This window comes from Rousettus aegyptiacus, unplaced genomic scaffold (assembly GCF_014176215.1).
Source record: "Rousettus aegyptiacus isolate mRouAeg1 unplaced genomic scaffold, mRouAeg1.p scaffold_m13_p_6, whole genome shotgun sequence".
NCBI classification, from domain to species: Eukaryota; Metazoa; Chordata; class Mammalia; order Chiroptera; family Pteropodidae; genus Rousettus; species Rousettus aegyptiacus.
Genome location: NW_023416309.1, coordinates 77,958,681 through 77,972,614, shown reverse-complemented (window position 1 = coordinate 77,972,614; position 13,934 = coordinate 77,958,681). Strand labels below are relative to the sequence as shown.

Genomic DNA, 13,934 nt, shown 5'->3' with positions numbered 1-13,934 from the left:
CATGTGATGCTATTCGGATGGGGAGAGATTCCTGAAAACATCTTAGAAAACATCAGGCTTTAGGATCCCAGAGGTGGGAAGGGGCTCCTAGTGGGAAACAAGCTGGTTTTTGGTCACAGATGCAGAGGATGGTGTCTGGGTTGCAGGTTGTGAGCCAAGTCCTGGCCAAGGAGGAAGAACACTGTGGTTCCTCATGTATGGGTGGACAATTGGAAAAGGCGGCTGGTTTTATTTTAGCCAAGGCCTGAGATAGCTGAGGGCAGAACCAGGTGCCGTGAGATTCTGAGTGAGAACTGTCTGACACATCCTGGGCTCAGTTATCCATATCTCTTCCCCTGCTGAGGGCCATTTGAACATCAACATTTAGCTTTGGGCAGCCAGAACCCACCCCTGACCTTCCCAGAGGCAGCCTAGGACTCAGCTGAGCAGTAGCCCCCAAGACAATAATGAGCTGCACAGAGGCAATGACTCCGGTTGGGAGAACTGACTTCATGTTAAATGCCAAGACTTGTGGGTACCAACGGTCTATCCACTGACCCACCTCCTGCCAAGTATGGCTTTCCCCTGACACATTCAACCAAAACCCTGGCACCTGTCCCTTGATGCAAGAAGATGAACCCTGAGAAGGCAGACTGGATCCCCTAAGGATCTCAGTCCCATCATGAACCTTCCTCAAGTCATTCCCTCAACCTCCATCACCAGGCCACCTGCAGCTCCCAGGACTTACACAGCAGCATACAGGCCCCCAACGGCAGAGTGGATGAATCCTCGCACAACTGTATGCAGGATGAAGGAGAGGATCTGAGGAAGGGAGAGCAGAGTGTGAGCAGAAGACTGTGAAGACCCTCACCTTGTCCTCTCACCCAGCAGTTCCTGGGATCCTGAGCAATGGGAACCCTGGCTTGTACCAGCTCTCCAGAGCCAATTACTGAATTTTCAGGAATTTCACGAGCCCGTTATTAAATAGTCATCATTAAAACTTAAATTTTGTGAATTTACAATTAAAAAAATTATATTTTTTAAAAAAGGTAATGAATATTCAAAACTTATCACTTCCTAATTAATTTCCTATGTTTTACTATTATCTGTGCTCTTAAGGGTTTTTTTATGGCTATTGTATATACATATAGCGGAATTACCATGAGATGGTGTGTTACTGTGATTCTATTTCCAACTCTAGTCAGTGATATTGTATGGATTGAAATTAGCCGCAATGAGAGCATTTACACCACAAAACTTGGCAAATGCTAAAAATCAGGGCGCCCCCCAGCCCAACTTAAAAGTCTGTTGTTAAATACGTATTGGCAGCACTAGGGAAATCACTAATCACCTGGGCTCTGACTGTCCCTCCCTAGGAAAAGTTTTGCTTCCTAAGAAGGCCGCTGCAGGCAGGCTTACAAGCCCTGAGAAGCACTTGTTAATAATTGAGAGGCACAAGAGCTGTCCACTTTGTCACCAGGACCCTTTGCTTGCTACTCATACCCAGCTCTGCCATCCTCCTCAGCAGCCAGGACCTGCTCCCAGGAATGTAGGTGGTGGAGGGGGCAGGGGCCACTTTCTGCGGTGTTGAAAGAGGGCTGCTCCAGAATGTGCAGGCACATACCTGGACAGGCTCCCCCTTTCCACTTCAAATGCCTTGTTGCCTTTTCATAACTTTTGTTTCAATGAGAACTCAAAAAAAAAAAAAAGGCAGATGACTGTCCCTACTAAGCATTTCTCTTTGATTAGACAGGGTGGTCAGGGCGAGGGTCTGTTAGCCTTGCAGAGAGGGTGCTCACTAGGAGGCTGAGAGGGCACGGGGGAGGTAATAACACTTCCACCTGGAGCTGGTACAAGTTTCCATTGGTTTATTTTGGTCTGCACGCACACTGTCAGCAAATATGAGTGATAGTGCCTGTGCGTGGTACTCATCTGGGTATTCAACAGACCTCAACATGTGGCCACTTGTAAAAAGGAAAAGACTCTTGATTTCCTCCTGAAACTGGCCCAAGATACCATCGGGCCTTGGGCTACACCCATCTGGAAGCAATGCCATCCCTCACATCCCTTCAAAGTTCATAAACTTGGGGGTTGGGGCTAGAACACTTTCATGAATGTAAGGGTGGAGTCAGCAAGTGACAACATCTACCTCACTTGCAATCTCTGCCAAAGTCAGATTTCAAAAGCATCAAAAATCTTGTGGAATGGAATTAAGCTTTGAACCCAGATGCCAAGTGATTATGACAATCTTTTTCCACTCTCTACAATGTAGAGACCCTGTAGGCACTCTTATATCTGAGGAACAAATGTTCCCACCAACACCACAGATTAGCCGCACCTCTTTGGACATCAGATTTCACCTACCTGAGCAATGCAAAATAAGGAGCCACACACAACTAACCGACATAGTTCTGGAAAATAATATGATGGTGGTATTCATGGCATGCAAATGCTCAAAAGACCAAGAGGAACAATATGTCTTCATAAAGAAATGTCTTCTGTGAAAGGTAATCCCAGTGTCATTTATAGTTTACTCCTGGCATTGAACACAGCCTGGCAGGTAAGAGGCCCAGTGTAATTAACAGTGGGCTGGTTAGTTGTCTGGTTGAATTAAGTAAATGAAAAGTCACCATTCTCTTTGTTGATGCCTTTCATAACACACCATGTACCTTTCAGTCTCATTGTCCCCTACTCTACCTGGCAGCTCCCTCTCCCCATACCCACCTGCAGAGGCAGGTTTGGAATGAGGCAGGTCACCCCGAAGGCCACGAGCAGAAGATTTGTGAAGGCGAAAGCCCGCATGGCGTTGGTGACCTTCTGGATCTGCCGGTCCCGTTTCTTCTTCTTCTCTCCTCTATGGAAATATGAAATATACCCTGGAGCTGGGAGCTCCCTGGAGGAAGATGGGGTCTCCCAGGAATTCAGGCCCGAGGAGTCATAGCTTGTGGACAACTCGAGACTCAGAAACCACCCAGACACGTTTTAGGAACTGTCGGGGCTAGACCAGCACTAGGGATGCACCCACTGCATCCTCTCAACTGAGCATTGAGAGTGAACCTCAGTGGAGAGGTCAGATACGAGATGGTCATCAAGACACTGCACTGCTTTAGTGCAGACTGAGCTCAAATGCCCAAGTTAGGATGCGGCAAAGCCTCACTTTGTCATTGGTTTCAACTTCACCCAAATCCTGCAGGGAGCCGAAGATAAGGCAGATAATAAGCTAAATAAGGGAGCGAGTGGATATTCCCTTGGGGGGCAGGAAGGGGTGAAGGAAAAACAAATATACAGCAGACGGAACCGGAATGGGCACAAACAACCTCTTGGCTGTAGGACCTGACCTAGATAACAAAGCATTCTCTGTAATTATTTTATTGTGAATTCACTATTGCTGATTCTAGGCTCACCACCCACACAGACATCCCATGGACAACTGTATGACATCCAAGAATGAATGTCAAGTGCTGGGAGATGTGTAGGGAGTCCCAAGTCCACCACTTCCTAACTGTGTGACCTCAGGAAAGCTACTCAAACTCCTAGCTTCACTTCCCACTAGCATACCTCATTGAGGTGTTATGAGACTTAACTGAGATATTGTGCATTAAGTGCTTGGCACAGGGCCTGGTAAAATAAATAGCAGCTTATTATACTAACATGGAGTCACAGAAGACAGCACTGAACTCATCCTCTGATCTTAGACCCCAGCCTTTACATAAAGTAGGGCTCCAGTACCTTGTTTAATGCTCACGATCATGAACAAATTTATTAACACCAATTAATGTTATAACAACTTACTACTCTCACCCAGTGGAGTCAGTCTTGTAGGCAAGCAGTACTGCTTTAAGATCTTTCACCCATTATGCTTCTCGTGCTAAGGATCTGAGTGCAGTGTTAAAAGCAGAACGGTTTGATATCAAGTGTCTGCACAGACCTTCCTCCGGTTTCCCCCTTCTTTCATCTAACCCAGTGCTTCCCAAGCTTCAGCCTACCAAATAAAGAAGTGACAGACCAAAATGTACGTTCAGCTGAGTGAACAAGTTGTCTTAGAGCCTTTAGGAGAGCAGCCTCAAGCACAACCCTCTCCGGTCTCTCTTGCTGACTTTAAAACCTAAACCACCCACCCTGTCCCTGCCTAATATCTGAATCGGTGCCTGGGGGCCAGGGCACAGGCCCTGCCTACGCACTGGTTGGTGTCTTTTTCCTCGGGTTCCTCAGAGGCATCTTCACACTCCTTCAGCTTCCAGTCCATGATGTAGCCAATGACAGGGGCTGTCAGCAGGCAGAGCAGCTGGAGCACACCGAAGATGGAGGTGTAGAGGCTAACTGGGGAGGAAGAGCAGCTGTGTCATGGGGGGCTCCTGGCAGAGGCCTGGGGCAGTGCCAGACAAAGTCTGAGACCCAATGGGCCCTTCTGGGGTCTTCCCCAGATCCCCTCTGTCACTGTGGGTCTTGAAGGGAGCCCAGAGACCTTAACCTCTGAAATCAAAGCTGGAACAAGAGGTAGGCATCCTATTTGCTTCCCCAAATGCCCTGCTCATTTCCAAGAAACAGCTATTGAAATCCAGTATGTCACAATGGCCTCCACCAGAAGTTCCAGGAAGTCTCTATAACTTGGGAACCACAAAATCCCCAATGCTTGGGACTGAGGTTTTGTGTAATACTGGACATTATTAGAAATATACCAGGAAGTATATTTCTGCCTCTAGAACTATACCAGGAAGGCATCACTCACAGGGGTTCTCACGTAAAGGCTTCAATCTTCAAAGAATCTTAAAATTAAGATGGGATTTTTTGGGTAAATAGAAACTGAAAGTTGACTGCCCCGCCTCCACCTACAGCTCTGGCCCAAAGGGCTGTCTGGAATTCAAGGCAAGGCTTTTCTTGGGTGAATAGAGACTGGCTGGGAGGGGATGTTGCAATGTTCCCCAATAATCCCCACTGCTTACCAGTAGCCATCACTGCATCAAGGAAGCAAAGCGAAAAAGCAGAAAGGAGTGAGGTTAACAGCAGAAATCTCGAAGGTTGTTACAGGGAGATGGGGCAAGGAGGCAGACTAGCTCTGGGCCCAGCACCCATGCCATTTCCCATCCAGACCTGACTCTCAGAGCACCCATGTGCAGCTGAGCTTGAGCCAGGCTTCGGGGCGAGAAGGCAGGAAGGGTCCAACATGGGCGCCTGCTGACATTTTCCTGTCTGCTGAGGCCTCAGCCATGTGCAGCCAGTGCCTCGTCACAGGCAGGCTGGTAAATCAGGCCTGTGGCTTGCCAAGGGCCGTGATGGAGAAGTAGAGTAGGTGCAAAAAACCTGGCAGAACTCACTGCCGTGTGGCCCCTCAGGAACACTGCTCTGTTATAGTTGTACTCCGAGAGCAAGAGCGGCCAAACAATCCACTCCGACCCCTAGTCAGGCATCTGACACCTGAGTCTCCCCAGACAGCCACAGCTAGTCTCCCATCCACCCCACCACTCCCTGACCCTGAAGCCACCCCTCTGGGCATAGCTGGCACTGTGGATGTCATGTACAACAGCTCACAGGCGCAGGATGGGGGAAAACCAGTGTCCTATCAGTTGCAGATTGAATTTCCTGGCCCAATTTCCTCTACTTCTTGAAATTGACTTTTTGAATGTGGGAAACTACTGGAAAAAATTCCTCTTGGGCAACAAAAGATTTCTCAGACAACTCAAATAAAAGGCCATGACTCAGCAGCAGGGAGATTTGCCTTCCAAGGGCCAGTGAGGACCCTTCTCTGCACACTTCAGGGTCACCATATCTCTGAGCCTGAGAGTTTAGAATAGAGAGTGTTTAGACATGCTAGATCAGTTTCCCCAAAGTTCTGTCCAAAGATTTTAATGAGTATTACATAATAAAAACTTTTCTGTAGTAGAAATTTGGGGGAACATCACTGGACTCAATAAAGCTAAATAGGTTATTTTTTCCTGTAGGGTGGTCTTAGGGCCTTTACTCTGTCAGCAGTCATTATGAAATTTTGCAAGGGCACATGATAATGTTTCTCCACAGGACACCCATTTTCACAGTGGAACCAGTGTTGTCTGGGTTCCTTTGTCATCTTTCCCTTTAGTTAAGGCTGGATTTCTTATCTCCTTTATAAACTGTATTTGATTTCTTATAATACCTAGGGGAATTAAACAAAACAAAACAAAAAGCTGCACACCAGTGAGACTGCTAATAAAAAGGATTTACCAAATGTGTTTGTCCTGTTTAGGGATGACTAAAGCTGACTCAGCTCAGGCCCTGAGGAAGTACTGACTTTCTTTGTAGAATCAAAACCTCTAATCTGCTAAAGACCTTCTGTGCTGTTTTGGGAAAGTGGTGTGTGGGTTATCGGTTTTGTTTACCAGACTCAACAAGTCTCAACTGGATTACATACATGAGGAAGCCTCTGCCTGGCTTTGCTTCAGATTCCAGTGCAGGCCCAAATGCCCCAAAGTCTCCAGCCACAACGGTCCGGTGACCCCGCGCCCCTTTTCCTTGTCTCAGTACCCAGTCTCTCCAGGCACCAACCCTGTAGTTTCCCAGGAGGATTCTTGGGGTCGGGTCTACTTGGCTGTCTTTCAACAGGCTCTCAGGTGGAGTAGTTTGTTCTGTGTAATGTTTTCATTCATAAACACATGCCAACCATCCCCCTCAGGCAATGAAAAATATACACTTCACACCCCAAACACATGTAGCAATTTTAGTCTGCCCATCCCTCCTAAACCGGGAAACTAACAGGGACATGAAAGAACAGTTGGGGCTGGCAATGATGAAAAAGTTCTGACCAGAAATCAGTCCATTGGACTCTGTCATTTGACAGCCCTGTTGATCTGGCCCAGCTTAACACCTTCCAGACATCTGTGCAGGCCTTCGACCTCAGGCGGAAGGAGTGACCACCACTCGGGGGTGCCCTCCTGTGGGGCTGTGCACCAAGGTCCAGGGGCCACCTACCTACATCCTGGTCGCCGCTGACCAGGAACTTGAGGATGTTGTTCATGGCTCCCATGTAGAAGATGAGTCGCAGCTGCGTGACGCACATGGTGATGAGGCTGAGCAACAGGATGGGGCTGAATACGCTGTGCATGAAGGAGGGGGCCGCTGTGGGGAGAAGGCCACAGATGCTCAGGGAGAACCAGGGCCAGTACCACCTCAGCCCACAGCCTAACCGCCATCCAGGGCCCAGTGTATGGGGAGGGAAGGCTGATTTGCTGACCAAATCACTCCATGCCGGATGCAAGGATGGGCCCAGGTAAAGTTAAAGGTGTAGGTGCTGGAGTTTAGGTCACCCAGCTGTGCAAAACAAGTTGGTGAATCCCTCACCATCTCTGAGCCTTAGTGTGCTCATCTGTAAACCAGGGTGAATGGTGCTGCCTGCCCTTTTGAAATAAAGTGAGAATTAAATGAGACAATACCTACAGAGCCCTCAGCCAGGGCTGGGGCTCAGGCTTGCAGATCTGGATCGGCTACCCTCTCCCCATCTCAGGGATGTGGATGACATCTCGGGCAGGCCTGGAAAGTGAGGGCTTCAAGGTGGGTACCTGCAGCATCTGGTTGGCACTTCACCTCCAGGTCGACGGTGGACAGGCATAGCTTGTGGCCCTCCTGCAGCACCGCCTGCTCCTTGGTGCTCCTCATGGAGCTGCCCACGCTGAGGCGGCGCCCCACTGTAGTCACCTGCTTGTAGAACTGCTTCCCTGTGATCTTGTGGTCAAAGCCCAGCCAGCTGAACTTGATCTTCACCCTGGAGGCCACAGGAGTGTCTGTCAGCATCACCCAGGGCCCTGGCTAGGGTAGGTGGGGGTCAGGACAGATAGCATGCCCACTTACGAGTAGTCCATGTCCTCTGGCCCCGGGAAGGGCTCTAGCGGCCAGTTAAAGAAGCAGTTGAGGAAAACCAGCCCAGAGCAGCCAGCCCAGACCACAAGGATGATGATGAAGGAGGCACCAAAGTCGTAGATGAGCTGAAAGGCACAAGGGGTAGGGGCAGGGCCGGGGGTGGAGTTAGCACAGGAAAGCCAGGGTGGGCAGCAGGCAGGGAGACTCTGGCAGCCCGGCTCTCCCGTGCTGAGCTGCATAAGGAAGCACAACGCTGTCACAGCATGGGCATTTGGTCATCACACACCTGCATCCCAATTATCCCAACTCACCCTGGCATGTCATCAACCCCCTCAATCTCGGACCAGATGTCACTTGCTTGGAGAGGCTTTCCCTGACCAGCCCCATCACTGTCGTATCACTGGTTCAGCCCTGGCTGAGAATATCGGTGTCCTGATCCATTTACTTGTCCATTGTTAGTCTAATCCCTGAGAAAAGAAACCTGCTAGCTTTGACTACTGATGTTTTTCTAGTGCCTTAAAGAGCACACATAGAAGATGCCAAAAAAATACTCAAGGAATGAAAAGATGACTGTCTCACTTTGCTCCTCTGTGAAATGGGTGTAACACTAGCATGTGCCCTCCTGCTGCTCTGGTGGCGGTTAAGCAGGTATGATCCTGGTGAAGTGCTGAGAGGCAAGGTGGGGGGGAAGCCTGCTGAGTATGAGCAAGTTAGCCATTGTCATTATTACCATTTATTTCCAGCACAAGAGTTCCCATAGTACTTGGTCGACAGCTCCCCAGGAAGGGGACTAGCAGCTAGGCATTGAGATAGGAGGGGGAGGCACAGGTAGGCGTCTCTGTATTTCGGGAGTATGACAATCCTAAAAGTCTACATGATGCCTGGCCCTACACCCTCCAAGCACCTGATTCCCAGGTGACCAGCCCATATCTGTGACTCCTTCTATTCATCTATGGCCTCCCCACTATACACCTCAGGAAAGGGGATTTTACTTGGTGCTGTTGCCAGAGGAAGGAGAAGGCCGTTCTGAAGCTCTGGCAGGAGCAACAGGATTTGGAGGAGGAACTGGAGCTGATTGACTGTGAGGTGTTTGCTTCATCCTGACCCTGTGTGACTTTTCATGGGCTCAGAATCCTGTCTAGGAGGGAAACAGCTGAACCAACTTGGCTGAGAGCAGCACTTTGGCTAATGGGGAGTAATAGCCCAACGACAACAGACCTGAGGGAGAGGATACTGGAGTTGAGCTCAGGATGGGGGCAAACTGACCCACCCCTTTTCTCTACCCCAGCCCAGAAATGCAAAGGCAGCTTACAGTAACACCCTGTAGCGATATGCTTGAATTTTCCATCCCCCACAGCCCAGTGGGTTTCTTTTCTTATGCCCATGGTATCCAGATGCATCCTCCCAGGTGTGGGTGGTAGGGAGGGGCCATCCCTGGCACCCACAACCACCTCTGTCTTCAGAGACGGCTGAAAAAGCCTTGGCAGAGGCCTCTGTACAAAATAAATGTGCTGTAAACTGGCTGGCCACACCCTCACCTTGATTCCTGGGAAGGTAACTGCTGAGGAAGCATAGGATCCAATCATCAAGGCAATAAATGTGGACCGAAGGTCACCAAACATGTTGGGCAGCTGCAAGACAAACCACAGGGAGACTTCAGCTGAGAAAAGAGACAGGAAGGATAAAGGCAGAGGGGAAGAGAGGATCAAGGTATTCAGAGGTATCTTTTTTATGTACTCTCCTTGTGTAATTCACAGGGGAATTAGTCCAGAGAGTAATTGCTGTTAATTGAAAGTTTTTCTTCCAGGACTGAGGTTGGTAAATGGAGGGGACACATGTAGTACAGAATTCGGACTCTGGATGTAAGGACAAAGCTGTTGGACTTCCTGTCTGGCAAGTGTCTCTCCTCTCTGCTCCGGCAGAGGCCAGGGACCTTCCTGTCTTTGCAGAATACACAAAGATGCCAGTGAACAAAGCTGGGAGCCTCAGGCATCCCTCAAAGGGAGCAAGCCTGTTAAAAATAAGAATCTATTTTGGGATGAGCGTCATTTTATAAATAAAAATATCAGCATCCCAGAAGGACCAGATGTCAGCAAAAGCTGCTTTCGGTTTTGAGAGAGATTTCTAGAAGGTGCCAATCAGAATTCTACAGTTCCCTCAGGGCTCATATAGGATCTGGACTGGGATTTCTGCTTCTGAATTTCTAAATGCAAGGAGGGCTTTCCCTTTCCACCTGGTGTTTTGCCCCAACAATTAGCACAAGATCAACGGGAAGAAAGGCTCAGGGTCTCCTCCCAGCAAGGCCGCTCTTTTATATCTCATGTCAGCTCATTCTGGGCCATCTGACATACACTTTGAAGCTATTCCACACAAATCCAGGCATAGGATAATGCAGTCACAAATTCAAAAAGACGTGGGGCAAGGTGCATCCCCCAAACAGCCAGTCACAGCTTCTCTCATAAGCCTCGAGAGATTGCACCCATGATGCGAGGATTTCCCACCCACATCCACAACGTCCCTGACGTTGAGGATCACTCTCTGGATGGCTATGCCAAACCTGTTTTGTTGAATGCAGACTGTTTCTATAGACTTAATCTGTGGCATCCTCCCCCACTTTTCTGTAATCATTTTGGGGTTTTATCAAACATGGAACACATGATGGCTGCATGCAAGCTAACGCACTGTTGCTGAGCAGAAGCAGTTTGAACTTGGCTACACACCTGCTCTTCATCATTTCTGCCTATTTTGCCCACAATAAAAATGAGTAAGGCATATGTCAAATCGTCACGTGGTACACCTAAAACTAATATAATTATGTAATTATATCTCAATAAAACTGGAAAAAATTAGTAAGGGACATCATCAAAATTAAAAACTTGTGCTTTAAAGGACACCACCAAGAAGCTGAAAAGACAATGCACAGAAAAGAAAAGGCAGCGGTCCCCAACCTTTCTGGCACCAAGGACCGGTGCTCCTGTGAGAATCTAATGCCCGATCTGAGGTGGAGCTAAGGCTGTGATGCTAGCACTGGGGAGCGGCTGCAAATACAGATGAAGCTTCACTTGCTTGCCAGACACTCACCTCCCGCTATGAGACCCATTTCCTAACAGGCCACAGACAAGTACCGATCTGTGGCCCGGGGGGTTGGGGACCCAGGTGATAAGGGACTTATATCTAGAATATATAAAGAACTCCTATGATTCAATAATAAAAAGGTAAATAACCTATTTTAAAAGTGGGAAAAGATATGAATAGACAGTTCTCAAAAAATATATATAAATGGCCAATAAGCACATGACAATATACTCGATATCATTAGTCATAAGGGAAATGCAAATCCAAACTACAATGAGATAGTTTCATACCCTCTAGGGTGGCTATAATAAAAAAAAATCAGATAATAACAAAGGTTCTGAGGATCTAAAGGAATTGGAACCCTTACACGCTACTGGTGGAATGGTACAGCCACTCTGGAAAAGAGTCTGGCAGTGAAACAGAGTTACCAGTCATTCCACTCCTAGGTATATATACACCCAAGGGAAATGAAAACAGTGTCCACATAAAAACTTGTACATGAATGTTTATAGCAGCATTATTCACGATATCCAAAAAGTGGAAACAACCTCAGTGTCCATCAACGGATAAATGGATAAACAAAATGGGGTCTAGCCACACAATGGAATATTATTCAGCCATAAAAAGAAACGAAGTACTGATACATGCTACACCATGGATGAATCTTGAAAATATGCTGTGTGAGGGAAACAAATCACAAAAGACCACATATTGTATGATTCCATTTATAGGAAATGTCTAAGATAGGCAAATCCATAGAGACAGAGAATAGTTTAGTGGTTGCCTAGGGCTAGGGTAGAGGAATCTGGGAGTAAAATATGAAGATGATACTAATATAGGTACAGGGTTTCTATTCGGGGTGACAGAACTGATAATGATGACTGCGCAACTCTGTGAATACACTAAAAAACAGTGAATTGTATACTTCAGGTGAATTAAATGATATGTGAATCATGCCTCAATATCACTGTTAAAAAGATATGAATAAGGAACATAAAATGTTTTGGGATCCCAGGATTATAAAGAAACATCAATAAATCTATAGTGTATGTCCAACTAAGCCATGTTATGGCATGAGGTCAGGATGGCCATCCAAGTTCCCCAAAGAATTCCCAGCACATGAAGAGCTCTTCTTCCAGCCTCCAGGAAGAGTGGACCCTCGGTCCACTCAGGCTTCAAAGAGAGGGTCAGAGGAGGACAAGGAGCATATAGAAATTCCCCAGCAGGAGATAGAGGAAATGTGATGCGCTCATTAGTTCCTGGGTACACCCTGGTGAGCACTACAGGCACCCATTCTTACTCTCTGCACACATGCCCTCCAGGAATGCTGTGATTCAGAGGACATGCTTTGGGTCCTGAGCTCACATATTTAGGCTGCTCCATGCTGGCTACTCCAGCAAGGCAGCCTTGTAGGGGAGGCATCTCTGGGGCCATACCTGTCCCAGGGGAAATCCAAGACTAGTTCTGCTTGTATAGAAGGTGAGAACTGTTCTGGCCTGGAATGCCACTATAGCCAGGGCAGGTGATGGAAGAAAAGGATTAAAGAGGGCTAAGAGCTCAACCAGAAGAGCAAATGGCGGACAAGAGCCTGGTGTAGCAAAGGCCATTTGGTGCAGAGGCAAGCCAGGGAAACGCTTTTGTTGTTGCAGTCACCTTTGGGCACAAAATGTGTCTCAAACTTTTCAACGGGGTGAGGGGATACTCCAGAGAAGGAGACAGCTTGCTAGCCAGCCCTCTTCCTTCTCCCTTAAGCCCAAACTTGCCCTAACTCTAACTCAGGTTAGAGACCAACAGAACAATAGGGGTTTGGGGTTAGCATGCAACTCTGACCTGATTTTCTGAGTCTTCTCCCCAGAACTAGATCTAGAACAGAGAAAAACAGGCAGCTGGGAGAGGAGCCGACTTACTGCCTGTGCCTGGATGAGACCCCCACCCTCGTGTCTGGACAAGGGCAGACTTCCAGCTGTCTTCCTTGCTGCCCTGCCTCTTTCTGCCTAGAACATTCTTAGCAACACCAAGAAAATCCTCTTCCCCAACATGTTATTTTGGTTAGCAGGACCATTCCTAGTACAGAACTGCAGGGCAAACCATACTACACAGCGTTGCTACCACCACTAATATCCTGTATTTTAAATTACGATGATTTTTCCTTATTAGAAAAGCAATGCACATCCATTGTAAAACACTGTAACAAAGTATATATAAAGAATAAAATATTACTGTGACACCTCTTATTAAAATTTTACGTAAAGAGTAAGTAAACTGAAAGCAAAAAAATCACTGAAATTTAAAAAAATAAAAATCACCGATATAGCCATGTTACCATCTTGCTGTATTTCCTTTTGATCTTTTTCTTATAAATACCCTTAACTTTTAAACAAAATTTGAATATGTTACATAATTTTATAAACTTTTTTTTACTTTATATATTACAAATGTTTTCTAATTTAGTATTGGTCTTCAACATATTTTGTAATGACTAGCATTTCTTTATCTGAATGGTTCATAATTTATGCATTTTTCTGATGTTGGACCTTGGGTCTTTTTAAATTTTTTATCATAAATAACATTTCAATGAACATCCTTGAAGATAAACATATGTGCACATGGCTATTATTTCCTTAAGGTAAATTCCCATAAGTAGAATCATTAGACAAAAGGGAATACACACTTTTAAGTTCTTGTCATACCCTGTGCCAAACTGCCTTCCAGAAAACTTACGCCAACTGATACTCCCACCAGAAGCATAATAGAATGTCCATTTCACTGCAGCCACTCCAACACTGTGCATTACCATTATTTTTAATATTTGCCACTTCATCGATATCCTCATTGTTTTAAAACCCATCTCTTTCTGTATATGGATGAAATAAATCAATGACTGATATTTGCTTCAAAATAATCTGGATAGTGGGTGGAGGTAGAAATGAAGCAAGAGTGGTCATGAGTCGATCACTGTTGAAGGTGCAAGATGGGTACATGGTGTTCATTGTTCTACCCTCTCCAATAACATGTATATTTAAAATTTTCCAAGATTAAAAAAAAAACTGAAA

At 46.7% G+C, this 13,934-nt stretch overlaps 1 protein-coding gene across 4 annotated transcripts in view; it reads right to left on the bottom strand.

The window, feature by feature from the left end:
• Positions 1–13,934, bottom strand: part of SLC43A2 (solute carrier family 43 member 2) — a 35,103-nt gene that overhangs the window by 2,978 nt on the left and 18,191 nt on the right. For 3 of the 4 annotated variants that reach the window (XM_016138937.2, XM_016138934.2, XM_016138935.2), the window contains exons 6-13: positions 9,345–9,437; positions 7,798–7,931; positions 7,509–7,711; positions 6,922–7,068; positions 4,923–4,934; positions 4,161–4,299; positions 2,704–2,833; positions 728–801 (exon numbers count right to left, since the gene is read on the bottom strand). In XM_016138937.2, the coding sequence (XP_015994423.1) occupies positions 728–801; positions 2,704–2,833; positions 4,161–4,299; positions 4,923–4,934; positions 6,922–7,068; positions 7,509–7,711; positions 7,798–7,931; positions 9,345–9,437 (932 nt within the window). The remainder of the gene's footprint in view (positions 1–727; positions 802–2,703; positions 2,834–4,160; positions 4,300–4,922; positions 4,935–6,921; positions 7,069–7,508; positions 7,712–7,797; positions 7,932–9,344; positions 9,438–13,934) is intronic. The other variant, XM_036223925.1, reaches the window with a different exon arrangement.